At 54.8% G+C, this 26,439-nt stretch overlaps 1 protein-coding gene and 1 long non-coding RNA gene across 10 annotated transcripts; both read right to left on the reverse strand.

The window, feature by feature from the left end:
- Positions 1–734: 734 nt before the first annotated feature.
- Positions 735–26,420, reverse strand: BRD9 (bromodomain containing 9). 9 transcript variants are annotated; one of them, XM_081825843.1, is made up of 16 exons: positions 26,253–26,418; positions 25,080–25,294; positions 24,628–24,760; positions 23,115–23,175; positions 22,555–22,699; positions 20,697–20,807; positions 19,849–19,961; positions 18,632–18,764; positions 16,999–17,074; positions 15,880–15,975; positions 14,897–15,029; positions 12,502–12,613; positions 8,844–8,882; positions 4,817–4,916; positions 2,301–2,474; positions 735–1,459 (listed from the first exon to the last, which is right to left on the reverse strand). In XM_081825843.1, the coding sequence occupies exons 1-16, from the start codon at positions 26,302–26,304 to the stop codon at positions 1,362–1,364; spliced, it is 1,791 nt and encodes a 596-aa protein (XP_081681969.1). In that variant the 5' UTR covers positions 26,305–26,418; the 3' UTR covers positions 735–1,361. The 9 variants fall into 9 exon arrangements, with proteins under 9 accessions (XP_081681969.1, XP_081681965.1, XP_081681968.1 ...); XM_081825839.1 differs by having other exon boundaries at positions 19,849–20,024; XM_081825842.1 differs by having other exon boundaries at positions 19,849–19,964; positions 26,253–26,417.
- Positions 5,645–8,833, reverse strand: LOC145722518 (uncharacterized). The gene is made up of 2 exons (XR_014146820.1): positions 7,529–8,833; positions 5,645–7,380 (listed from the first exon to the last, which is right to left on the reverse strand). It is a non-coding gene; the product is annotated as an uncharacterized LOC145722518 (long non-coding RNA).
- Positions 26,421–26,439: the final 19 nt, after the last annotated feature.

Consider the following 26,439-nt stretch of genomic DNA (forward strand, 5'->3'; position numbering starts at 1 on the left):
ACCTCCAGCTGCCGGCACATCTGTGGGGCCCTCGATCTGGAGACTACTCCCTTGGGGTGGGTCTGGGGCTCCACGGCTCATACGGTCTCAGCAGGTCCTGCAAACATGCGCCACGTCCCTGTCACGGAGGCATGGTTGTGAACTCCGGCTGAGGGCCAGGGAGAAACGGGGGCTCAGCAAGGCCACTTCAGCACCAGAACCCAGGGCCACACCCTGCCCAGAACCTCACCTTCGGAGCCCTGGGCGGGGCAGAGCGCACCCCCACGCCATGGTGGGAAAGAGAGACCTGGGGTGCTGGGGGCAGGCCTGCAGCCTGACCGTGGGCTTCACCCTCCCAGGGGACTCGCTCCTCTGCCGGCACTCTGCCTTCACGGCCTTGCTTGTGCAACGTTGGGCGACCTCTTACTGACGTCCGCGAGGGGCCCTGCTCACCCGGCAGGCAGTGGCCTCGTGGGCTGGGGCACGTCATGCTGCCCACTGCCTCACGTCCACACTCTCTCCCAGGACTGACTCCACCCCAGGACGTAACAGCCCCTAATTTTGTTTTCTAAAAAAGGAACACAAGCAGAACTTGTGTGGGGTGAGTCAAGTCGGATGTCATTGCAGCGGGAGACCTGGGCCAGACGCAGAGGAGAGGGGAGACGGCGAGCATCACGAACGGACGCTGTCGACCTCTCCTGACAAAGGTTTTCACTAAAAGGTCACTAAGTGGATACTTACAGCACTACTAACAATTACACGCAATCACTCTGTGTTTTTATTGAGATCTCTGTTTCGCAAATGTAAACAGGCATCCAGTAAACACATCGGGACAGAAAGGTCTCCAGACACAGCACGTGGCGGTGGCTGGGAGGCAATGTGGTCTTCCAGCAGAAGGCAGGCCTTGACCAGCACAGGAAACAGGAGCACGGAGCCTGTCCCGGGCCAGGAGGGTGCAGCCCCCCATGACCTCCCTCGGAGACGCAGGGGTGTGGGGGGCAGGCAGGGCAGAGAACAGGCAGGAACCCTGCCATGGGTACGTCTGCTTCCCAAGGGGCTCTCAGGAAGGGCGCTGGGGCAGGAAGGTGTGTCCAGGCCAGCCGCGCGGATGGGCTTTACAGACAGCGCAAAGCTCAGACACACACCGACTCGACCACATCGGCCACACACCGTTCTGTGTGATCTCCACTATTCAGGATTCACAGGGCTGTGCACAGAAACGCTGGATCTGAGCACGGCCGACATGATATCAGACACAACTCACCACCTCCCCGGGGCTGCTTCCCGCTCGCCAAAGGGGACAAAAGGAAAGTCTTTGTCTCAAGACAAAAACTCTGTACATGCAGATAAAAAAATTTAAAAAATAATGGAAGACTACAAGGCTAGCTCTTCGTAGAAGCTGCAGGCTCTGGAGACTGAAGGAATTCGTACGGGTCATGGGTCACCTCCGGCTGCTCCCCAACACTGAGGCGAGGACTTCCTGCAAGTGCGGGAAAGATGGGGCGTTCACACGACGGGTCTGCACACACGCTGTGCTTCAGCCCCGGCTGGAAACACATCCTTGTGACTTATTCTCCCGGGGCCCAGGCCACCCCCTCATCTCCCCGGGCTGGGACTCAAACGTCTATAGCTGTTAAGCGCCCCCCAACTGCCCAAGGTCAGGAGGTGCCCTGCAGAGTCACTGTTGGGATCAGGGACTGGAAGAGCAGCATGGGGAGCTCACTGAGCAGATTCCAGAGGCCAGGGAGCAGTATCTCGTTCCCCTCCTGGACGGGCCGAAATCCTGGTGGGGTCCATGCACCTACCCACCCTGTCACTCATTAAAGAGAGAAGGCCCCAGGCCAAGGAAGGTCACCTGCTCTCCCCAAATCAGGGTCCTGGAAGAACAAAGCACTTCTCAACACCCTGTTTCAGGACTAAAAACGGGAACAGCAGGAAGAAACAAACATCCCCAAAGGTGAATTCAACATGCCTGTCAGCATCTGGGGCCTCGTTCTGCCCAGTCCAAGGGCCTTGGGATGTGGCTCCTGACACGGGGAAGGCCAGCACCTTACAGACAAGACCCACAATGCCTAACACTGAGTAAATTCCACTCAAACACTTCACCCCCATGCAGCTGCCTGACGAGGGAGCGGTTATTCGGAAACCCAGCGGGCAGGGGGCGTCCTGGAGAGGGAGCAGGGCCCTCGGAGTCCTGGAGGCTGGACACGCAGCCTGCATCAGCTCCGACGTGCCAGGATTGCCGGCGCTCCTGCCCTTTACCCAGATGCCACCCAGCACCTGCACAGTAAGACAGATGCTGGGGACCGGGGCCACCTTACCCAGGTGGTGCTGGTCCCTGTCGGAGGGGGAGGTGTTGGACAGAGAGCTGAGGTTAGAGGACGGCCGGGAGCCCCCGCGCTCTGCCTGTGCCTCGTGCAGATCCTGCAGGAGCTTCGCTGTCTCATCCAAGTTCAAGTGGCTGTCGTCAGCATCCAGCTCCTTCTTCACTTTCCCTGTGCAAACAGGGCAGACGGACATCAGGCATCCGGCTGCCTGGGCCAGCGCAGCATGCCGCATGGTCTCTCCCTCACTTCTGTGCACGCTCAGGATGGGAGGCAACGTGCGCGAAGCTGGGCGGGGCGGGGCAGGGCCGCCGGAGTGGACAAGAATCCAGGTGCCACGTCAAATCTGAGCCATTTCACACACAGAGTTGCTGCCCCCCACCCCCACCGGCATAAACAAGTAAGAAGCAGGACAGTGTGTGCTACAGAGGCCTGCAGACACCGGGACAGAGCACAGGCCAGAGCCAGGGGGTGCCCTGGGCAGTGGGCAGGCTGAGGGCTGGTGAAGATGGGCTGCCTGGAGAGCTCCCATGTCTGGGCCGAGAGGGACCTGTGTGTGCATGAGAGGACACAACCCCACCAGGGAGTTCACACATGTCTGCAATAATCTGTGGCCCAAGTCTGCAGAAGTGTGTGGCCCCATGGTGGGACTATGTCCCGCCTACACTAAATGTGGCTTGGGGCCACCCTAAGAACATCTCAAAGCAAAACGTGGACAGGGTCCGATGGCTACAAGTCCCTGATGGCCTGTCAGACAAGACCCAACACAGCACCCGACAGCGGAGCCGCAGTCTGGCCTGTGATGAACGGCTACCGGAGAGCGGAGGGCAGGGAAACGGCCCCACCAAACAAGGGAGGAAGGGCATGAACAAGACGGGCGTGACATCAGGGACCGGACACTGGCTCCTCAAAAGGCAGAGGAAAACAACGGCAAGGGCAGAAGGGGAGACGCTGGAAAAACCGATGGAGCCCCTGGACAGGGAGAGAAGGGTGTCTTTAGCGACCTGCACCCCACCCTGGGACGGGCCACGGCAAGCCAGCCACAGCGGAAGGGACGGCCACACCCGAAGCAGAGGAGACTTCGCGACAAACGGCAGAACCGGGGCCCAGGTGACTGCTGCAATTATGGCCCAACTTCCCAGAGTTGATGAACTCTACAAACCCCCGGGGCCAACAAACTGAACCGAACCTGGGAAGATCAATCTCAACAAAAGCACATCAAAGCAAGTCATAACCAAACTACTAAAACCCAGTAAAAAGGAGAAAGTCTTAAACACAAAGAGTAGCTGGCAGAGTGTTAATTCTGCAGTCTCAGACCACCAGCCCACAAGGCAGAGCTGGCCCCTGGCTGGTGAACTTGGATCTCAAAGGGTCCCTACCACTGCAGTGACAGAGGAGCTCCCTGCACCTCAACCGTCCATGCAATCGATGTGGTTTCCACCGAACACCTGCTTTGCTTCCAGGAGCCTGGGATCTGCAGACGTGCCAAGCAGAGAGGGCTCTGGAAGTGCCACCTGGTCTCCGCCCCCGGAATCATCCCGTGCACCCTGTCCCTCTGTGGATCCTGGTTTGTCCCTCTGCTCTAACAAACCAGAGCCGCAAATCCCAGGAGTCCTAGGGAACCAGCAAACGGGGCAGTAGGCGGGGGACCCTCAAACAATTGGGAAAATCACCAGTAGCAAGACATTAGACCTGAACTGGATAGGGTTACTGCACTAAATACAGTCTAAAAACACTCTAACCAAAGGCAGAGCCTGCTAAGCTGGATAACAAAGCAAGACCTGCCCTCACACACTCTGCAGGTCTGACGACACCCACTTCTGACGTAGGCAGGGTTTCTCATCCTCAGCAGCAGTGACCCCTGGGGCTGGGTCGTTCTTGGGGGGCTGCTCCCTGTGCTTCAGAATGTTTAGCAGCATATCTGGCCCCCACCCCTCAATGTCAGAAGCGCTACACCCCAAGTGTGACAGCCAAAGATGTCTCCAGACACTGTCACACGCAATGGTGGGGGGGGGATTGCTCTCAGGTGAGAAGCCCCACAGTAAAGCTCAGGTGTGTCCAAAGTAAAGGAGAGGAGGAGCAGCACCACGAGAACCACTGGTCATCAGGGAGGTGGGTGGCCAGGGACACTCCAAAAGCCCGAGTGCCATGCAGAGCACAGAGGATGTCTCGCGTGGTGGGGGCCGTGGGGACGCACGTGCACACACCAACGCACGAACAGCAAAGTCGAAGCAGGCAGCCCATCCCTGCATGAACCACCAGGCTGAGGGACCCCCGCAATCCTTCACATGGAGCCTGACATCCGAAAGGCCACTGGGGCAACCCCGCTTTGGGACCATCTGGGAGGGAGTCCCGATGACGGCGGCCAGATTCCTGGAAGCAAGGACAGGCCTCAGTGCACCAGCCCCGTGCCCCCGGGGACCGCCCAGCAGACTAATGCAGCACCAGAGACAAGAACAGGTCCACTTCTTCCAGCGGAGCCTGATGATGTGAGCATGCCCAGCACAACCTACCCAGAGAGCCGAGCATGGAGATGTCCAAAGAGGCGTCAGAGTAGGACTTCATCGACATGAAGTCCAGGACGGAGCTGCCGTCGCCCAGCGAGTCCCCAGCCTGCGGGAGACAGGTAGAGACCAGGCAGAGAAGGAGAGATGTCACTGGGTGGGCAGTTAACACCAGCTTCTGAACTCAAGGGAACGACAGGGGCATCAGTGCCCTGCGGGCACAGGTGGGACAGGCCCGCTCTCCCCGGGAAGCAGGCGAGACCACACTGTGTCCAGTCCACACTGCAACCCACAACCACCGGGGTGAGCTCAGGAGTGGGTGCCGCTGAGGGCATGTGGGACAGGTCCCTGCAGCAGGCAGACACACGGGATCTGAAGTGCTCACGGCTATTTCTCAGGGACCACACTTAACAGCATGGCAGACTCCAAGCCAGCATGTTCTCTTTCCTTCTGCGGCTGCCCCAGGACCCCCTGCACCTCTCCTGTGTCAAGCTCCTGCTCTGTATCGTTACAGAAACAATGCCGTGCTGCCCGAGACCTACGCCCCACCACGCACAAACTGTCCATGCCCATTTGTTGCTTAAAGATACTAAGACATAATAGCTAATGTATGGCTATTTTTTTTTTATTAAAGATTTTTATTTATTTATTGAGAGAGACAGTGATAGAGAGCATGAGACAGGGAGAGTCAGAGGGAGAAGCAGGCTTCCCGCAGAGCAGGGAGCCCGATGTGGGACTCGATCCCGGGACTCCAGGATCATGACCTGAGCCGAAGGCAGTCGCTCAACCAACTGAGCCACCCAGGCGCCCAATGTATGGCTGTTTTTAAAATAAACATAGAAGAGCCATCTCTGGTATTTTAAGGGAGATCTACCACCTAAGACACCAAGGCCCTCAAATTCTGCCAAGTCACACTCTCACCTTGGTGCTGGATCCTAAGTCACTGAGGGGAAGTTACTGCCCAGTAACAGTGCCCTCCTGACACATGCCCTGGAGGAACAGTTTCTTCACCAAATAGTTAAACAAGAGTCCATATCACGGCAGACGCAGAGTCTGTGGGCCTGGCTTGCGCAGGGGCATTTCACATGCCCCCACTCCACCCTCTGCCCTCCCCGGAGCATGAGCTCATGCAGGATCCCCACCAGCCTGGACAGCACGGACAGGTGTCCACCTCCACCCAGCGACTCACAGCAACCTGGAAGAGGAAGCTGAAGCTCCTGCTACTGAGCAAGGGGGCACCAGGCCTGTGAGCCCTCTCCCGTCAGACAGTCTTCTCTGGGTGTGAGCCCTCTCCCGTCAGCAGTCTTCTCTGGGTGTGAGCCCTCTCCCGTCAGTCTTCTCTGGGTATGAGCCCTCTCCCGTCAGGCTGCCTTCTCTGCATGTGAGCCCTCTCCCATCAGACAGTCTTCTCTGGGTGTGAGCCCTCTCCCGTCAGGCTGCCTTCTCTGCATGTGAGTGCTCTCCCGTCAGCTGTCCTCTCTGGGTGTGAGCCCTCTCCCATCAGTCTTCTCTGGGTGTGAGCCCTCTCCCGTCAGTCTCCTCTGGGTGTCAGCCCTCTCCCATCAGACAGTCTTCTCTGGGTGTGAGCCCTCTCCCGTCAGCTGTCTTCTCTGGGTGTGAGCCCTCTCCCGCCAGGCTGCCTTCTCTGCGTGTGAGCCCTCTCCCATCAGCTGTCTTCTCTGGGTGTGAGCCCTCTCCCGTCAGGCTGCCTTCTCTGGGTGTGAGCCCTCTCCTGTCAGACTGTCTGGGCCTGGGTGTGAGCCCTCTTCCATCAGTGTTCCCCGGGTGTGAGCCCTTTCCCATCAGTCTTCTCTGGGTGTGAGCCCTCTCCCGTCAGGCTGCCTTCTCTGGGTGTGAGCCCTCTCCTGTCAGAATATCTGGGCCTGGGTGTGAGCCCTCTCCCGTCAGACAGTCTTCTCTGGGTGTGAGCCCTCTCCCGTCAGACAGTCTTCTCTGGGTGTGAGCCCTCTCCCGTCAGTCTGTCTGGGCCTGGGTGTGTGCCCTCTCCCGTCAGACAGTCTTCTCTGGGTGTGAGCCCTCTCCCGCCAGGCTGCCTTCTCTGGGTGTGAGCCCTCTCCCGTCAGTCTGTCTGGGCCTGGGTGTGAGCCCTCTCCCGTCAGACTATCTGGGCCGGGGTGTGCGCCCTCTCCCACTGGGCTGTCTCATCTGGGTGTGAACCCCATTCTGTTGGACTGTCTTGTTGGGGTGATCCGAGAATTTGCTTGTTCTGACTTTCATAAAAGTCCCTTCTGTCTATGCTCTGATAAATAACTTCTCTCAAGAGGATCTGTTACAGTGATGACTTTGGGCCATCAACACACCAGGCAGAGCTCACATTTACAGAGTATAGCAGTAGCCATACACCAGCAGTGAGCACTGCCAGAGTCTTACAACCACCCCCGCATTACCATCCTGCTCTGCAACCAGAGACTGAGGCTTGGCACTGTTATCCTGCCCAGGGCCCCACACAAGGCCCTTATTCCTTACATGCCTGGGACAATCATCCCACACCTACGGCTTTCAAGGTTTCATAGGTTTACCTGATGACCCTAAAACATGAGGCAACGTGGAGCCTGTAAAAACAATTTGAAAAAAGCTGGCTTGCTCACAATTTCTTTCCCTAGAAACCACACAGAGCCACAGTCCCCCCACACATCCCAAGAAGCATCCCGGGGGCGAGAGCCCTGTGGCTCCCCTACAGGAAACTACGCTGATGCCCACCTTCCCATCAGCTGGTTCTGCGTACTTGTTAAGCACGGAGATCTACGCTCCAAGGCAGCGTTGGAAAGGACGTTGTCTGATATCAGAGTCTGTGCCTTTGGGGGTGCTGAAACTTAAGTCTAAAGAAAAACACGACTGCCACATCTGCAGCGATGTCCGGGAGCCCCAAGTAGTGCCAGCAGCACGTGCCACAGATGTCGTGAGGGGTGCGAGCACCAACGGAATGAAGGGAGACGAGGAGAGGCCGGCGCCTCCTCGCCAATGACAGGCCGCACCCCGCCTGCCAACGGGAAAGACACACAACAGCTGCTTGCCGCCACAGGCTTGAGGAGGACGGTGGGGAAGCGGGGCTTGGTGCTCCTGGCACCGCAGGAGGCCCCTTCGGAAAGCTCCCGGGGCTGCCCTGGGCTGTCTGCGTGCAGGCACTGTGGTAGGACCGAGGGGGCGCTGGGCTCCCAGCTCAAGACAGCCGACAGCAGACACCCTGTGGGACTTGTGCTCCATGCCACGGCACATCCGCGTCACCAAGAGACCCCGAGCAGAGCCCTGCCTGCATCTCAAATCTGGCCACACCAAGGCACACCCCTCAGGGGAGACATCCATGCCACCCTCCCCATTCTGTCACTCGATGAGCCCCACCTGATGGGCACCTGACGTGCCTCCGGAGCGGGCCCTCCGTCCACCAAGGCCAGGTAACACCTGTGACCCAGGCCCCCACGGCTTGCTCAGAGGCCTGGTGCCTCTGCTCCAACACAGGGGCTGTGGTCAAAGCTTGTTATCAACATGCACGCTCCAAATTACTCCCAAGGGACGAGAAAAATGGGGAAACTGAGGCCAGACCACGATGAAGTTTCCTCATACGCAAACAGTCTACTTTGGGTGCTGGGGATGCCCTGAGGACATGGATCTGTCAAGCTGGCCTCACTCACAAGGATGCAGTGCATATGCCCCTGGCTGGCAGCACACAGTACCTCCTGGGAGGGCCGGAAGAACCCACCGCACCAGAAACCAAGCTTGCTCCTCGCTCCACAGGCCCCAGCAGGCCCACCCCTCCCGGGCCCCTGTGAAGACAGAGCCCCCGGCGTGGCCACTGCTCCACAGCTGCTGCGTGTGGGCTAGAGGGGAAGTACCGTGGCTTTCCATCCCTCGCTCCAGTCATTAAAAATCACGGCGGAGGAGACGACCACTTCATCAGTTTCTCAATAAAACACCACACGCACCTCTCCTCAGCCACCCCATATCAGAGGCTGAACATGACTGTTCCGCACAGGAACGCTAATAATTGGGTTTTTACTTACATGACTGTACAACTCACCTTCACTTCGTCTGGAGGCTTCACTGGAACATTTCTCCTCTGCAAATCAAAACAGGTTTGAGAAGCCAGTTTTTCCAAAACAGTTTTATACAGAACATTTCACTCACGTCATGTACACAAGTGTGAATTAAAAACAGTTTATTCACTATTGCTGGGGTTGCCCCATGATGTTCATACCATATTGTAAGTCAGAGCTGGGCCTTGCCTGCTTCCATGGAGATGGCAGAGATTGAGCGAGACAGCCAACTAGACCCACGGAGGGCCCAACTCACGTAGCCCCAGCCAAGATCCCCGGTGGGCCAAGCACCCTGGGAGCACCCTGGACAGGATGAAGAGGAAGTGGGAGAGCACCCAACCTGTTCTTGCAGCACTGGACAGCTTAAAACACAAAGTAAAAGTCCGACACTGTGCCCTGTGTCTCAGGGAAAAATACCAGGCCTGGCGGTTTCACCTGCTGGATGAAGAGGCACCAGGGCCCTCAGGTGGCCTGGGCTACGGGCCCACGTACCCTTCTCCTCAGGCTGCACAAAGCCTACAAGAGGCTCACACTTAACTACTGTGCGACCACAACCTGAGTGGGACCCAAAGTCACCCGGGACCACTATCACGTGACCACATTCCGTAGGGACCCCAGCCACATGTGGCCACGTGTGCAGATCAGAAGCCTAAACCTAACTGCCTTACAATTTGGCAGGAGCATCACCTTCAAAATACCCTAGTTGTGTGCATGTACCTAAAAACAATCATTGAGGCTGCAAACTTCTGCACCTAAAATCTTTTGTTTGTGATAATGTTCTGGAAATTCCCTTGTGCTGCAATTTTTATAAACTTGAGTAGAAATATCACCACTATTTTAATGTCCTGCTATAAGCACCACACAGCATAAAGACACGGCTCAGGCACTGTGCCCAGGGGCAGCCCCAGGAGTAAACTTTCAGGCCACAGAACAGAAAACAGCACCTGGAGCACTGTGGCCAAGCACGCGGAGAAGTGAGAGTTCACTGGCTGGCGGCTGGTGGGCAAAGTCTGAAGAGGAAGACACAGCTCCCAGCAGGAGCTCCACAAATCCAGGAGGGACCCGCCCAGCGGACAGTAACCTGTGCACGCACAGATGGGACACTGCGGGGCCAGGCACGCATGGGGACACACACCCGTACTCCACCCGGCCAGAGCTAGTCCTCACTGAAACTTGGCGACCACAGGAGACCCCAGAAGGGCCATTCCTTAGTATCAGGGCCAAACTCACCCAACGTAAAGGCCACCTAAACCCGCCCTAAGAAAGCTTAAAAACAAACCCCAAGAAATCAGGTGACTCACAAGGACTCTGCCAAAAAGAACATCAATGTTCTTTAAAGGAACACAGTAAGCCAGACCAGCCTTGCCCAGCAGTAATATATAACGTGGGCATACACCGAACTTTAATTTTCTAGTAGCCGACGAAAATTAATGTTAACATTCAACTACAGTAACATATTTTACTTAATCTAACGTACTGAAAACATTCTTTAACGTATAATCCAAATAAACCAATGAAATATTTTTACATTTCATTTTCTGTACTGGTCTCTGAAATTCTGGTTTGTAGTTCACATTTTCATCGTATCTAAATGGAGACAAGCCACAGTAAAACTTCCACCAGCCACTAGTGGCCGCTGGCTCTGTATCAGCATGGTCTAGACAAGGGAGACTCAACACTGTGACACCCAGGATCCAATCAAACAAAAAAGCAGCAAATCGTGGCCTAGAAACAGAAGAAAATCTGCGAAGAGGCAAATCCAGAAGTGACAGAGATGACAGAATTAGTGGATAAGGACTTTAAAAGCAGCCGTACTAGATATTACAAATAGGTCCAAATTTAAAGGAAAGCATGAACATAACGTGAAGGAAAGACAGATGAACACAGCAGCTGAAGTGAAGTTCAGTGGCTGGGATTAACAGCAGATGTCGACGCAGCACTAAACCAGATCACTCCGCTGGAGCCGCGGCAACAGAAACCAAACGCGAAGACGGAAAAAAGACTAAAGAGGAACAGAGCATTAACAGCATGCAGAACAGGTCAAGATCTCTAACACCTGTGTCAAAGTCCTAGAAAAATGATAGAAGTGGGGTGTGGGCAGAAATGGTATTTGAAGAAATAATGGATGAAAATCTTCCATTTGAAGAAAACTATAAACTGATAGGTCCACGAAACTCGACAACTGGTAAGCAGAATAAACATGAAGAACACTACGACACAACAATGACCCACTGAAAACCAGTTACAAGGGTTCAGATTTAAAAGCATCTAGAACAGCGGCGCCTGGACGGCTCAGTTGCTAAGCGTCTGCCTTCGGCTCGGGTCATGGTCCCGGCGTCCTGGGATCGAGCTCCGCATCGGGCTCCCTGCTCCACGGGAAGCCTGCTTCTCCCTCTCCCACTCCCCCTGCTTGTGTTCCCTCTCTCGCTGTATCTCTCTCTGTCAAATAAATAAATAAAATCTTAAAAAAAGAAAAAAAGAAAAAGAAAATTAAAAAATAAAAATATCTAGAACAGCATTCAGTAACCTTTCTCCAAAGGACTGAAGAGCAAATCCTTGAGGCTTTGTGGGCCACATAAGGTCTGTAGCACACTTTTTTTTTTTTTTTTACAGCCTTTAAGAAAGGTAAAAGAACATTCATAGCTCATGGGCCCACATTTGCCAATCCTTGATGCAACCAGACGACAGGTGACAGGAGGAAAACACAGATGAAAATGACCACAAACACTCTGGAAACAATGCAGTCAGGCATCTTTTAAAGTAGACAGGAAAACAACGGCCTGTAATTCCACACCCAGGGAAGATGAATTTCAAAAATAAAGGTAAAATAAAAACGTTTTTCAGACAAAAAAAAAAAAAAGGCTGAGTAAATTCACTGTCAGCAAGTCTATACCACAAGAAATATTAAAGAAGGTTCTTCAGGATGAAAGAAAATGACAGTAGATGAAAGAAATTCGGGTATATAAAAAGTTACAAAGAGGGGCACCTGGGTCGCTCAGTCAGTTAGGCGTCTGCCTTCAGCTCAGGTCATGATCCCAGGGTCCTGGGATTGAGCCCTGCGTCCGGCTCCCTGCTCAGCGGGGAGCCTGCTCCTCCCTCTCCCTCTGCCTGCTGCTCGGCCTACTTGTGCTCTCTCTCTGTCAAATAAATAAAATCTTTAAAAAAAAAAAATGTTGGGCGCCTGGGTGGCTCAGTTGGTTAAGCGACTGCCTTCGGCTCAGGTCATGATCCTGGAGTCCCTGGATCGAGTCCCGCATTGGGCTCCCTGCTCGGCAGGGAGTCTGCTTCTCCCTCTCCCACTCCCCGTTTGTGTTCCCTCTCTCGCTGTGTCTTTCTCTGTCAAATAAATAAATAAAATCTTTAAAAAAAAAAAAAAAGCAGTGTTCCTATGCATTAAAAAAAAAAAAATGTTATCAAGAGTGCCAGAAATGGTGAATATGTGGTCAATAGAGACAACTATTTTTAAGTTCCTCTGAGAGAAAATTAACCGTTTATGGGGAACAAAGGAAAATAAAAAAAGAATAAGGGAAGAACAGCTAGCCAGAACCACGTCAGTCTGGATGGGCTCTCCAACAGCAGTGACCCAATGGCAGGAGCCCAGGGCCGTGGGTGCCCGCAAGGGGGCCAGCACGGCGCACCCACCTGCCTCAGCTGGAAGAGCATTCGTGAGTGGTCCCCACCGGTGATCTGGTCCAGGAGGTCATCCACCATTTTCTTGCTGTAGCTCCCAGCATCCTTCACAAACTCCTGCAGGCTGGAAGGGCCATGAGGGAACATGATCAGACAGGCAGCACACCCTCTAGTCGTCCAGATTCTTCCACCAGCGCCGGTGGTCCTGATCTCAGGAGCCCGCCCTGTCAGCCCACCTCCTCAGATGTTCCTCCACAAGAGAGGGTCTTACTGGGCGCACCAAACCTCCCAGATACAGTTTTGGGGGGGGAATCAGGAGTCTTCATCAGATCTTCAAAGTGGCCCGCGACCCAAAAAGGTTAAAAACATCTCAAGAGAAAATTATTTTTAAAAAAAGTGAACAACAGTCTATATGTGTTCAGTTGACCCTTGAGCAACGCGGGATCAGGGGCACTAAACCCCACAGCTGAAAATCTGCATATTAACTTCTGATTCTCCCAAAACTTAACCAACAGTCTACTGTTGACCAGAAGCCTTTCTGATGACAGAAAACACTGATTAATACAGATTTTATAAATTATATGTATTATGCACCATATTCTCACAATAAAGCAAGCTAAAGAAAAACACGTTACAAGGAAAATGATCAGAGAAAAAATACGTTTACAATACTGTACTATATTTAATGAAAAAAAGCCGCATGTAAATGGACTTGCACAATTGAAAGCCGTGTTGCTCAAGGGTCAACCAGATATCTTACACTAACTTCTGTAAAAGAAGAATAATTTTATCTTTTTTTTTTATTGGATTTAAAAACATAAGTAGATTGAGGAGGATGCTCCGCAATGGGGAGGGGACGGATCAGTACGGAAGCATGTCTCTCTGCATACGCCCTAGAAGGTGATTTTGATTTTTGGATCACAGGAATGCTAAAAAATAAATAAATACATAAAGCCAAAGTATTTCAAAAGGAAGCAGAGACCAAAAGCCCAAGTCCTAGCATCAAAGGCTGGGCAGAGGCTGAGAAGGGCTGGTCTGGAAGTGAAACCGTGACAACACACACAAGTCTGCACCAGGCGCATTTTAGGAGAAACCACCAAACTGAGGTGTGAAGGGGCAGGGAGCAGTCGCAACACTCAGGGTGTGGTCTGGAAGTGCCTTGGAACAGAGCATGTGGGGAGGTGACGTGGGGATGCCAGGGAGGAGCGCTGTCTGCCCGCCTCCGTGTGCTGCCCACGCGCCTGGGATTCTCGCTGTCTGGCACCCAGAGTCCGTCTGTGCTTCGGGAGCGGGCGCTGGACAAGGCCACCTGAACCGAAGGTGGCTGCTGACCCTGGAGGGTTGTGACAGGGCAGTGGGGTAAAGGAGAGGGTCACCACTTGTGACACTGTCCTCGCCCACAACAAATTCCCTCCTTGGTTTTCCACTTCTACTTCTTTGGTCTCACAAAAACCTGGATACGTACTCACTTCCTGTAATAAAAACTAACTGATTTCTTACTGTTCATTTTTAAAATATACCCTGTATTCGGTTTCGAATTAAACAAAGATCTAACGTGGAAAAAACCCATTTCTTAGAGGATGACAAAATTTTACTTTCCTCCTGGAAAATTACTAAACTTCTGAAAGAGTGACCCACTTCTACTTGGCACACAAAGCAAAAAAATACACACAAAAACAGTTCTACAAAAACACAGTACTGCATCTATGATTTTAAGACCACATCTTAATCACTGTCAGGGACTCGACTGTGGCCCATAATTCTTACATTGAGCTCTAACCCCAGGACCTCAGAATGTGGACTGTATTTGGATACAGGGCCTTTAAGAGGTAATTAGGTTAGGACGAGGTCTTCAAGGTGGGCCCTAATCCATTACGATTGGTGTCTTTAAAGGAAGCGGAGGTCAGGACGGAGACGCACACAGGACGCCCACGTGAGGACACAGGGAGACCACGGCGTCTACAAGCCAAGAAGCCTCAGGAGAAGCCAGCCCTGCCTGCGCCTGGATCTCAGACCAACAGCCTCCAGGACCAGCAGAAGATAAATGCCTACCACTGAAGCCATCTGGCCCGCGGTGCTCTGTTTTGGTGGCCCAAGCAGTCTAGCACAGCCACGAAGCCACATTTCAATAAAGTCACGAAACAAACTCAACATGCACGGCACAGGTTACGCACACACACATTCCCTTCCCAACTACAACCTGGATCATCACCTGCTCACACTACCAGCTGAGTTACCTGAGCTTTGACATCGACCCGCGGTCGACGGGAAGTAACGTGGAAACTTCTGCCGTGCGGACCCGCTGCTGTCGGCCGCCGTCCCCACACACACACAGGCGGGGCCGGGGACACGTTCCCGCCGCAGAGCGGGCAAGAAGCCGGTGTGCGTTTCCGCCAACCCTGCTCACCTCAGCGCGCACTGCACACCCGTCTCGTCTCCGTAGGCAGAATACAGCAGCTCCGTTTCGTCCGATTTCAAGTCGCCAAATACGGAATTGTTGTGCATTGACAGCGCGGTGGTGGCGCTGGAGAGAAACGTCACTAAGAGCACGAGAGGGGAGCATGAGGGCATGAGACGCGCGCCAGCGTTCCGCAGGCCGGGCACCCGCACCGGGCCCCCCACGAGCCCCCACCGTCACACGCTCTCTTCTGCATGCAAATGCCGCCCCTCAGCACACCCCAAGAGTAGCAGCATTCGGGGCCTAGCCAGCAGAACTGCCTCAACGCCTCGTTTTACGTCCGAGCCATGACCACAGAGAAGCGAGTGCATTCTGCAGGGGCCTGAGCGCCAGCGTCCCCAGAGCGCAGTCCCCAGACAGCGCTGCGGACTGAGCCTGCGGGGAGGGCAGGTCAAGGGACTCAGAGGCTCCGTGCCCTGAAGGAGGCATCGCTGCACCTTCACATGAAGTCAGGGCTCGAGAGGAATGGTGTGGGGGAGCACTCCAGGCCTCTCCCCGCTCGACGCCAGTAGGACCACGGTGTGACCAGAAAATGTCCCCTGGGAACAAAACTGCTGCTCGCCCGGACACACCCCAAAACCAGCAAGCCGGCCACGAACGTCTGCCTGCTCGAGCACAGGAGCAGCCGACACACCGGTCAGTCCCCTCCCTCCCTCCCCCACCGTGCCCACCATCGTCCTCCAGACACCTTTGTGCACCCCTACCCAGCGTCAGCACGGAGCTCAGACCCACCCACTGGCAAGAGCAGACAGCAGGAGCCTGCCCACTCATTTTTATTCCCCTCACTTCAAATGACCGGAATTTCACTGCTATTTCAGAGCCAGCGTGGGGATATGGTACTAAAAACAGGTAAGTCAGGAAGATCTTGGGGGAGGACTCAGGGTCCACACCTCTGCTGTGACCCCCTGCCCCTACCTGCCCGCCTCACTCACCTTTGCCCCTTCTCTCGTCTTTGAAGCCCAGCGTGGTGAAGCCCGGGAGCAGCTTGCTGGAGAGCGAGCTCAGGTCCACAGGGTGGGTCTCCTCCTCTGTAAGGGGACCAGGCTGTGAGCAAGTGGCTTGGGGAGCTCCCAGCCCCCACACTGCCTCACCTGGGCACATAGGCCTCAGGCTCAGGGGCTCTCTACAAAGACCAGCTAAGATCAACTTTACAGAAGCCACTACAATTCTCGAACCTTCACTATCTCTTTCTAAGCTAGGAGTTATCAGCTCTTGTATTCTCTTACAAAGAATGTTACCACTCGTTTCAGCCAGAGTAGTCAGCCAGGGTCCATGCGGGGTACCTGTCAGAGAACACTAAGCCCCTATCTAGGGCCACATTAAAGAACACTGCCAAGAGCCCCAGGCGGTGGGAGCAGCCCCACACCCATGCGGGCGAGAACAATGGAGAATATTTTATTTTCCTTTGCGTGTGAGAGAATGTATTACAAGTGCAAGTGAGCTTTGCTCTTCCTCAAAGGCAAGCCTTCGAGGCACTTTTCAGAGACGAAGAAGTACATAAACGCTTCTTAGAACCCACAGAAAAGACTGCACAGATCCAGCATCTGTGTCTCCACCAAGATCTTCCTTAACACGATGATCAAACACGGTATTTCTTCTAAAGCTCACGTCTGGGCCTCTTTCGAGCTTGGCGAGTGGGAGACTGAGCACTCTGGTTTCTCACAGGGAGCCCTTACTGAGTAAACCCTTTGTGACGGGACCAGGAAGTCAGGCCACGAGGGCTTCTAGAACCACAGCTTTGTGGGAGTGCAGCTCCAGTCCTTCTGCCTGTGCTGGGGACTGTCGGGCACAAGAGGTCTGACCAGGACCTCCGCCCCCGCAGGACGACTGCCCTCTGTCCATTTATCACACACGGGTCGTGTCAAGGGGGATGTACAGGAGCATGAAACCAGACGGGGACTCTTCTCTATGCTTTACCACTGGTGCCACGCTCTGCAGGGGAAATGCTGATCTCAAACAGGTTACGAAGTTTTAAAATCCTTGGCGGTGCAGAGACTAACAAAGCAGTGTGTGGGGCTCGGAGAAGCCCAGCCCTGCAAGGGGCCACGCACCGTCGGCGTCCGGCTCAGCCGTGTTGACCACGCTGTAGAGCAGGCTGCCGTCCCCGTTCTTCTTCAGATAGCCCATCTGCAAGAAAGCACACCTGAATGCCCGTCCCCTGACCAGAATCCTGCGGTTGCAGTTTCTACTGACACGCCAACAAGATAGAGGCCTCCCAGTATGACCTAACTGGGATGAACCCCAGAAGGCCAAGAGGTTCTTGGTTTCCCTGTGGAAAAGGCTACAGAGGCCCCTCTCATACCTTCCCGAATTTAATTTCAGACCTGTGTGCACTGGAAGAACTCAGGTTCCTTGTGACCCTTCTAAAAGAGCTTTTCAAACAGGAGGCTTTACCCAGAAACAACCATTTCACAGGATGTCAGAACCTGAACCAGATGAGCTAGAACAAGACTCTGGTCACCAAGGGCCACGTCTGTGGATGGCCTAGAGGCTCCATATCTAAACCATAAGGGACTCACTTCCACTTAAAGACCAACCACCAAACAAAACCACTCCTCTTCTGAAGGCCACCAGGAAGGTCCAGGAAGAGGGACACCTGCATGTCGGTGTGGGGAACGGGAGGAGGGTGGCCTTCGGGCCTGCACCCTGGAGCCTGTGGAGCCTGAGTGCAGGGCTGGGCGGGGAGGGGAAGCGAGGACAGGGGATCCATCGCCACTGACCAAGTAACTGCAGTCAGGTTTCTCGCTGTGGAATTCCAACACCCGAAAGGGAGACGAGTGAAGCGGGCGCGGTGCCGGGAGCAATGGGGGTTTGGGTGCGGACACAGGCTTCGAGTACACACAGGTCAGCACTGGGTCTTTCTGAGCCCCACCCAAGGCGGGCCCCACCCAGAGCCTGGGCTCCCTGGAGACCCCAGGGCCGGAGCACTACAGGGGTGCAGACCAGCGGGTCCAGCAGCACAACACCACGAGCCACACAGTCAACTTCAAACTTTCCACCAGGAAGGTTTAAAGACGTACAAAGACACTGACCTCAATATCTCACATAACCCAGCACATCTAGAACATTATCATTCAAAATTCTTTACGTACCACTCAACATGCATCTTAAAGCCTTCGTGTGGGAAAAAGGATGTGCAGTTCTAATGGTTTTTTATACAGAGCACATGCTAACGTAAGACCGGATATACCAGGTCAAGTAAAAGGCACCAGGATTAATTTCATCTCTGTTCTCGTTACCAGACTTAAAACTGTACACAGGACCCTCGCGGTTTCTACTGGACATGCTGGTCTATTCTTATGGCGAGGTGTTCAAAGGATGGTGGGGCCTTTTCCTGTGGATGAGCAGCTGCTGGGGCAGCTCCCACGGGCCATGCCTGGGTCACATGGAACCCCCGGGCACTCCAGAGGGGTACAGAGACGCAAGCACACCGGGACAAGGTTCCAGCTGCAGAAGCCCGGTGGGCCCAGCCTTCCAGCAACAGTGACCAACATCCCACCAAAGGGTGAGCCTGTCCACGGGCGTCCACACACTACACACAGCTTCTGTGAGGGTCTTGCCTTCAAGGTGCCCCTGGAGGCCCCCTCCCACCCAGGAGATGAGGCCGGTGACAGGAGCCAACACGACCCTGCAGTGACCGATGCATCAACCAGGCGCAGCCCTGCCCAGTCCTCCTGCCGCTACCTTGCCCCCTGGGAGGAGCCGGCTGATCCTGTCCCGAGCCTCGTCGGCTGCGTGCTCCACCAAGGCCAGGACATGCTCCTCCGCCGTGCTGTCCGTCAGGCTGCAAGCATTTCCTTCTGGCTCAAACATGCAGCTATGAAGCAGGAACAGCACACAAGTCACCAGGAGGCTGGGGAACATGCCCCTCCCACCTCCCCTGGGGCCAGCCCCTAACACTCCTGGAGGTCACCAGGGGCTGGTAGCAGGAAGCACACCTTAATCCTGTCCTTTTAGCTGTAACCACAGCAACACAAAACACTTCCACCAAGAGTAAGGGTAACCCAAACGGCCACTAGACGTTCCTCACGTGTCAGTCATCTAAGAGCTGCCCGAAGGGAACCTTACCACATGCCGGGAGGCTCACAAACCTAGTGTCATTCAAGGCGCCATTAGAAAAAGGGGCAGAACTCCGTGGAGGGCTGAAGCACCCGCAACAAATGTGAGCTAGGAACACAAGGCCGTGAGTCCCCAGGGGCATCCCAAGCCTCCCGCAGGTGGCCAGAAGCCCCATGTGAAGGAGTTCCTTCCTTAAACAGTCAAGAGTCGCTGGGTGCAGCACCCAAGGGAGGTGGCCTCTCCTGTGGAAGGGTCTAGAAACAAATGGGTAGATCCCTTCTAAGGAGCTGTGGGAGCAAACCCTGCCTGCGGACCCCAAGCCTACAAAAAGGCCCTTGCTCTGGCTCAGGGGGTACGGTGAGAAAGAAGCCCCCACTCCTAAGCATGCAGCCTGCCCAACGCAGCACAGTTATGTCCCCTGAGCCGGGGACAGCCAAGCCAGGCCACTAGCATGTGTTCTGCATGGGAGGGAACCTCTTGGGAATGAAGGGCCAACAGTTATTCACAAACGACACACATGTGGGAACAGCGGTGGCCAGATGGGCTCCGGAGCCCGAGTGTGGCAGCAGGGGCTGTCCCGCCTTCGGCACCTTATGTCCATCAGCGTGACAGCGGCTCTCCTGCAGGACAAGTCCTAGCTGGTCCAGGTTGCCTGCCGGCTGCCTGGGCACACCTAAGGCTAGAGCGTGGACCCAGGCCCCTGGGGACTGTGCTCCCCCTCACCTCGCACAAGCAGCCGTCTGTGAGCTCCTCCAAGGCCGTGGGCACCAGCACAGGATGCCCCCTCACCCGCCTTCCCGAGGTGTGTGTCCCACGCGACAGGCACACGCACTTCTCTTTACCTGATGACTTCTCTACTCGGCCTTTTGGATTTCTTGGCAGTTTCTGCTTGTACGGGTACCACTTCAGGAACAGGTTCCTCGACGGCTGTATCTTCATTGCCCAGAAGAGCTGCCTGCTGAGAAAAATCCATGTCCTGCATAAACGACATGCTGCGCTTCAAAGCTAACAGCCGCTCCTAGAATCAAAAAGGACAGAGCAGCAGGGCTTTACCTCTGCCTCACAGCCAGGGTGCCATGACGATGGGTGGGATGGGGATGGCCACAGCCTCACCTGGCCTAACAGCTGACCTCCACGGCACTACCGTGGGAGGTGGTGGTGGGAGTCAGCACCAAAGGTGCGGCCAACTGGCCGGGAGCACCCAGGGCTGGCCGAGGGGACAGGCCAAGGGCACAGGAGCCGCACCTCACCTACAGGCTGATCAGGCACAAGGCACTGGTCCTAGATGCATGACACATGCAACCTGGCTCATGGGACAGATCTGGGAAGCCACGCCGGACGGCCAAGATGTCCCATCTGGATTCAGTGGGCAGCCATGTAAAACAAATCACAGGCTGGCTGCAATCCAGTGAGACAAGACACCCAGGCTCAGATCAACAGATCCAGAACTTTCCACCAACCCTAAGGAGACGTTACAGCTGGATCATGAGCAGGAGCACAGAGAGGGAGAGAGAGCGCCTGGAGGGGAGGGTGGCCTGGGACGTCTACCCTAGAGCAGAGGGATCCACACCGCGGCCAGTGACGGATGGATGGAAGCATGTCATTCACTGGGGTGAGATTCTGTTTAGGCATAAAAACACAGAGGAGAATTCTTGTTTCTGTGGCTCCTCGCTGCCAAAGGGCTTCTTACTTTGCTCATCATCTTAAAGCCCGCGTGAAGGATCTTCTTGGCTAGCTTGTAGTACACAGTGTCCGGCCTGTTGTAGGTCATGGCATTATCGCACATCAGCTTAAAATCTGCCTGAAAAGGGAAAAAAAATAGTATCCACCCCATTTGAAATGCCACCAAGACAACAGCATAAACTAGATTCCTGTCAAGAGGCTCAAAGTGAGTGGGAGATAACTAGATTAGGTTCTTCACTTTAACATATGGTTTTCAGACCTTCAGAAAAATGTTCCTAATTGTTCACTGGTCTTTCCCTGCACACAGTGAGAAGCCTGCCAAGCCCCGAACTTCCTCCTGAGTGTGACACACGCATGTGGTAAGAACACGGCAGCCCTCTCTTCTGTCTCTAGCTCTCCCACTTTGGGAGGAACTCAGACATAAACAGGAACAAGAACGACAGCCAGGTTTTTTTCATTAGAGCCAAGGGATGAGCGGAAACCCGGGCACATTAGTGTTCTCTATCTCTGGGATTTTTCCACAGAATTCAGAATTTTGTCTACGGGTAATTACAAGCATCAGAGCAAACCCTTCCGCTAACACAAGGAGACTCTTACTGAACAACTTATATTAAAAATAAACTATCGGAAACCTCAGTATTTTGTCACCCTAACCAAATTACATGCGGCACACACCTATCACAGGTGAGTCAGCCATCAGGATGCACAAGGACAGCTAAAGCCAGCCAGGCAACACAGTGCAAACTATCCCGGCCCTTCCCGAGCCCCAGCACGGCCCCATGCCAAGGTCCCCAGGGCTGGGCCTGAGGCTGTGAAGCCCCCGTCCTTCGCTGGCCCCAAGGTACCAGTCTTGAGAACGTAGGAGAAGGGGGACGCTGCTCACATCCACGACGGTCACTGGGCAGCAGACCAAACTGGGATCCAAGTTAGGAAGGTGAAGGACTTGCAGGCTGCCACTAGCCATCTGCCCCTGGGGCAGTGCCCGATCCTCCAGAGGAAATGCCCACTCTATGCAATACCCTTTCGCGTGGCACTGCTTCCACAGCTCGGCAAACCCTGTCACATCACCAGGAAATGAAAGTAAAGAAGCCAAGCCTTCCAAATTTAACCAAAACTAAGAAAGAAAACTGATGCCCTTTCATAAATGACATGATTGCCAAAGCTGTGAAGCACTCATTTTGATCCCCCCGGGGTTTCAAAGCCGAGATCAATTTCTACCACCTCATAGGTGCTAGAAAGAAACAGGTTTAAGAGCTATGTACTCAGGTGTTATTAAGAATTTATTATTCAAATCGGAGGGGGAGACGAACCATGAGAGACTATGGACTCTGAAAAACAAACTGAGGGTTCTAGAGGGGAGGCGGGTGGGGGGATGGGTTAGCCTGGTGATGGGTAGTAAAGAGGGCACGTACTGCATGGAGCACTGGGTGTTATGCACAAACAATTAATCATGAACGCTACATCAAAAACTAACGATGTTATGTAGAATGATTAACGTAAGAATAAAAAATTTAAAAAAATTTATTATTAAAAAAAATTAAATTCCCAGTTCCTATAAATCTAAAAATTAGGAAAACTGCATTTCTAGATACACCCACTCTGGAGCCAGACCAAATCGACACACTCCTGCGCGACCCGATGTGTTCCTACGGCTTGCAACATATGGTCGGGCTTCCACACAAAAATACAGAGGACATTTCAGCCAACCCATTACCCCCGATGCTGTGTTTGGGTGACCTCAACCCAAACACTCAAATGCCCATGGAAATTTGCAACTGGGAACAAGCTAAGGTGGACAGAGTGTTCACGGGACATAAACACACAGAGCCTCATAGCAGTGATTTCAGGAACTGACACCAGATTACCTTAAATTCTGTGACAGACTTGTATTCATTGGCTACAATCTTGTCTTTCATTGTGCCAAAATCCATAGGATGTTTTATTATCATTGAGTATCCAGGAGCAATTGCATCCGTGACAGGAAAAGCGAAAAATCCATGAGGATCTTTTCTGAAAACAAAAACATCTTTATTTAAACTGGGAAAACCATAAATCTAGGTTTTCAAGTGATACAAAACCCCTCATGATAAATATGTAATACAACTCACCAAGTTTTAAGTCACTATTACCATCTTAAAAATAAAACCCATGCTCTTTAGAATTGCGGTAGGTACTTTGATGACTAAAAGTTCCCGAACTGCCGTCCCAGCTCCAGCCATGACATCTGCATCACGGCGGCCCTGACCGGCCTGCAAGGACTCGGCAGACGGAGCTCTCCCTGCACGCTGCTCCCGCACGCGCCTGACCACCCTCCACCAGACTAGGCAAGGGTCTGCTCCACAGGTGGTAGAGCTGGGGGAAGAACACCTCACAAGGGAAGACACCCCGAAAGTTTCCAAGCTCAAGCTCTTGAGAATCTGTTTACCTCTGGAGCTGGCGGAGAAAGTGCTCTAACAGTTGCTGAATAGGCGTGCTCTCGTTCTCAGCTGATGAGTCAAAAAATAAAAAAATAAAGATGAGTCGAGAGATTTTGGTATTTGGAGAGCTCCAACTCCCCAGTGTGTACTTAGCCATTTCATGTTTCACAGCGTTTTAGGTTCCTACCGGAACTGCGTACCAGGATAAACCAGACCAGTCCTGGCCCCCAAGAAGCTCAACTGCATGGGCAAGGACTTCCATCACAGCATCAGTCCCCAAAACCCCTCAGAGTGCCAACACCCTTAGCACAACAACAGGGAACTGTCCCTCATCAGTCTATGACCATCCAGGGCACTACCGGGCCCGGTACATTCCAGACACAGTACAAAGAAGAGGACAGAGGCTTTGGACACAGAGGTGGAGCTTCACCAATTATTGTTTTGGGAGTCCTAAACCTCTGGTCATGCCACTGTTCCTCACCTGTGAAAAAGGCACAAATACACACCGCACCAGGGTTCTTGCGAGAGCTGCCGTTAACTGCGTCTCTGGGCCCACTGTGTGAAATCGTGGATTTTGGTGAATGTGAACACAGATGCCAGCGTAGCTTTTGTTCTCTCAGCTGTGAGTACGCATGTGATCTATCCTCGTGCCACCCACTGAGGGCCACACCCAGCACCCAGACCTCGGTTTCTGAATGCCATGCTGCGCAAAGGAACCAGGGCTCCTTGGGGAGATGGCTGGTTCCAGGGTTGAAGCACAACAGGAGTGCAGACCTCAAGTGGGTCCTCAATAGAGACAGAGACCAGGGCAGGTGTGAAGAGCAGCTCTTCAGGCACACGGGAGGGAAGCACTGCACATGTGACCTCAAGCGAGCAGCTATTCAGACTAAGCTCACGGTGACCAGAGACTGTCCAAACTCCGCAGACTTCACGCCTGACCTTCTCTGTGCCCCACCGTGCCTAGCAGCCCCAAGTCCACCATGGCACTAACCTGCACAGGGGACGGGGACTGCGGGAACGCAGCCCCCCACAATGCCTGCAATACAACACCCCCTCCTCCCTCCCAAATCGTAGGCAGTCAAACCCAAAGTCCAGAAAAGAAACGCCTGAGACAAGACCGCGTCCCTCAGTGCCTCCTGACTACGTGAAAGTCTGTGGGAAGTGACCGCACACAGATCACAGACTCTCCAGCATTTCGGAGCCTCTCCTTTGGTGAGGCGGGCACAGCCCCCGTGGTTTCTGACAGCCTCAGCGACTGACCCGAGTACTAGCTTCCTCCCATCCACGATGAGCTCAGGAGTTTAATGAGGAGTGGGACTCAGGAGCAGTCGCTGGCCAAGCCCTGCTCTAGAAGCTCAGGGGGACAGTAAGACCTCAGGCCCAGCTATGCTTCGTGTTGGGAAAACAGCATTCCCTCCGTCCCGTGCTCCTCCCAAGGGGCTGACGGGAGCGCCAGCGCCAGCCATGAGGTCAGAGATGAGCCGTGAAGCTCCAAGAAAGCCTCTACAACGCTCCACTCGCCTGGCTGTGTCCGGCACGCGCGCATGGGCCTATCAGGGGGCGGCTCCACATCCACCTTCTTCCCAGGATCAAAGTCGTCGGCCTCTCCCTCCGTGTCGCCATGCTCCTTTTCCCGTTTCCGCTTCTTCTCTTCCTGTGAGGCAGAGTCAGGGCAGCGAGAGCAAGGCAAGCAGTTTTAAACAGATCTCCTGTAACTGAGGGGAAACACGAAGCTGAGAGACAAAACCCCCCTCCACATGGAGGCACTTCTCGCTTCAGATTCCCACCCTAGACGACCACCCCCGCGGCTTGGCTCAGAAACGATGCACAAAGAGCCAGAAACAAAGCGAAGGACCTTCCTGATTTGTGTTTTGCTACAAACAGAACGACCCTTTCCTGAAGCCCTGCAGCACTTACAGCCTGCCCTCCAGAGGGCTTGGGGCCACCACATGCCAACTGCGACTGTGTTTTACCTTCCTTTTCCTTCTTTCTTCATCATCAAGGTGCTTCTCCTTCTCCGATTTCTTTTTCTTCTTCTTCTTTTTTTCTTTGTGTCGCTCGCGCTCGTGGTCTGACCTGTCATCGTAGTAACTGGAGTCGTGCCCAGACCCTGAGAGCTCAGTCACTTCACTTCCTCCAACCTTGAGGACCAGCTTCAGGGGCTTCTCCAGGGGCTTGTCTGTGTAATCTGTAAACAAAGACAGCGGGCTTCACTGGGTGCCTGCGACGTGTACAAGCAGGAGCTACCACCCAGCTTCGTGGCAGGGCTGGCCCAACGCGCAGGTGTGACCAGGAGGGGTGGGATTGGCCATGGTAAGGCAGCAGGCAGGGGGACTGCAGAACCATCAAGGGAAGTCAGTGAGGCAAACCCCAGCGCAGCTGGGTCTTCTCTCCCCTTCCTGCTGCATTATCCTCAGGGAGGCCTCGAGGAAAGCAGTTTGCCTCACTGTCGGGGGGAAGGAACAAAGCAGGAATGGGACCCAGCAGCCTGATGCCCCACCGCTAAGCTCCTGGCTGGTGTTCACCCCCTCTGTCCTGCAGCAGCCACCGGTGTGGGCTCACAGCTCCTGCAGGAACCCACAGGCAGGAGGCGGCACGAGAGACAGTTACCAAGTTCTCCAAGACCACAAAAGCCAACAGAGGTGCTTGGCTCCTTCCTTTCGGATACAGGAGACGAACCAGGTACCTGGGAGCCCTGAACTCCCGACTCGGACCCCAGCTAGTGATCCCAGAACCCTGGCGCCTGGGACCCCGCCCGCGAGCCCGGGACCCTCCCGGGGACCCCCGCCCTCGAGCCCGGGACCCTCCCGGGGACCCCCGCCCTCGAGCCCGGGACCCTCCCGGGGACCCCCGCCCGCGAGCCCGGGACCCTCCCGGGGACCCCCGCCCGCCAGCCCGGGACCCTCCCGGGGACCCCCGCCCGCGAGCCGGGGACCCCCGCCCTCGAGCCCGGGACCCTCCCGGGGACCCCCGCCCGCGAGCCCGGGACCCTCCCGGACACCCCCGCCCGCGAGCCCGGGACCCTCCCGGGGACCCCCGCCCGCGAGCCGGGGACCCCCGCCCTCGAGCCCGGGACCCTCCCGGGGACCCCCGCCCGCCGCGAACTCCCGCCCGCCCGGCGTCACAAAGCGCGCCCGCCGCCTCACCCTCGTAGGACGAGCGCCACTCGGTCTTGTGCTTCTTGTGCTTCTTGCCCATGGCGGCGCGCGGCCGGGGCGCGGGGCCGAGGGCAGCAGCGGGCCGGGCCGGAGCGTGGCCGCCGCCCCCGCGGCCCTGGCTCGCCGCCCGCCTCGCCCCGCGGAGGTCGCCGGGCCGCGCCGAGGGCAGGCGCCG

This window comes from Leptonychotes weddellii, chromosome 7 (assembly GCF_054177405.1).
Source record: "Leptonychotes weddellii isolate Sample4059 chromosome 7, ASM5417740v2, whole genome shotgun sequence".
Taxonomy (NCBI): Eukaryota; Metazoa; Chordata; class Mammalia; order Carnivora; family Phocidae; genus Leptonychotes; species Leptonychotes weddellii.

Excerpts from the sequence above, each read along its gene's own strand:
- BRD9 (XM_081825839.1), bottom strand. The coding sequence starts at position 26,304 with ATGGGCAAGAAGCACAAGAAGCACAAGACCGAGTGGCGCTCGTCCTAC. Across the intron at positions 18,765-19,848 it reads CCGAGTAGAGAAGTCATCAG|CTGCATGTTTGAGCCAGAAG; the intron begins GTAAAGAGAAGT and ends CCTGCTTCATAG. Across the intron at positions 8,883-12,501 it reads TGCTCTTCCAGCTGAGGCAG|AGGAGAAATGTTCCAGTGAA; the intron begins GTGGGTGCGCCG and ends TTTGATTTGCAG.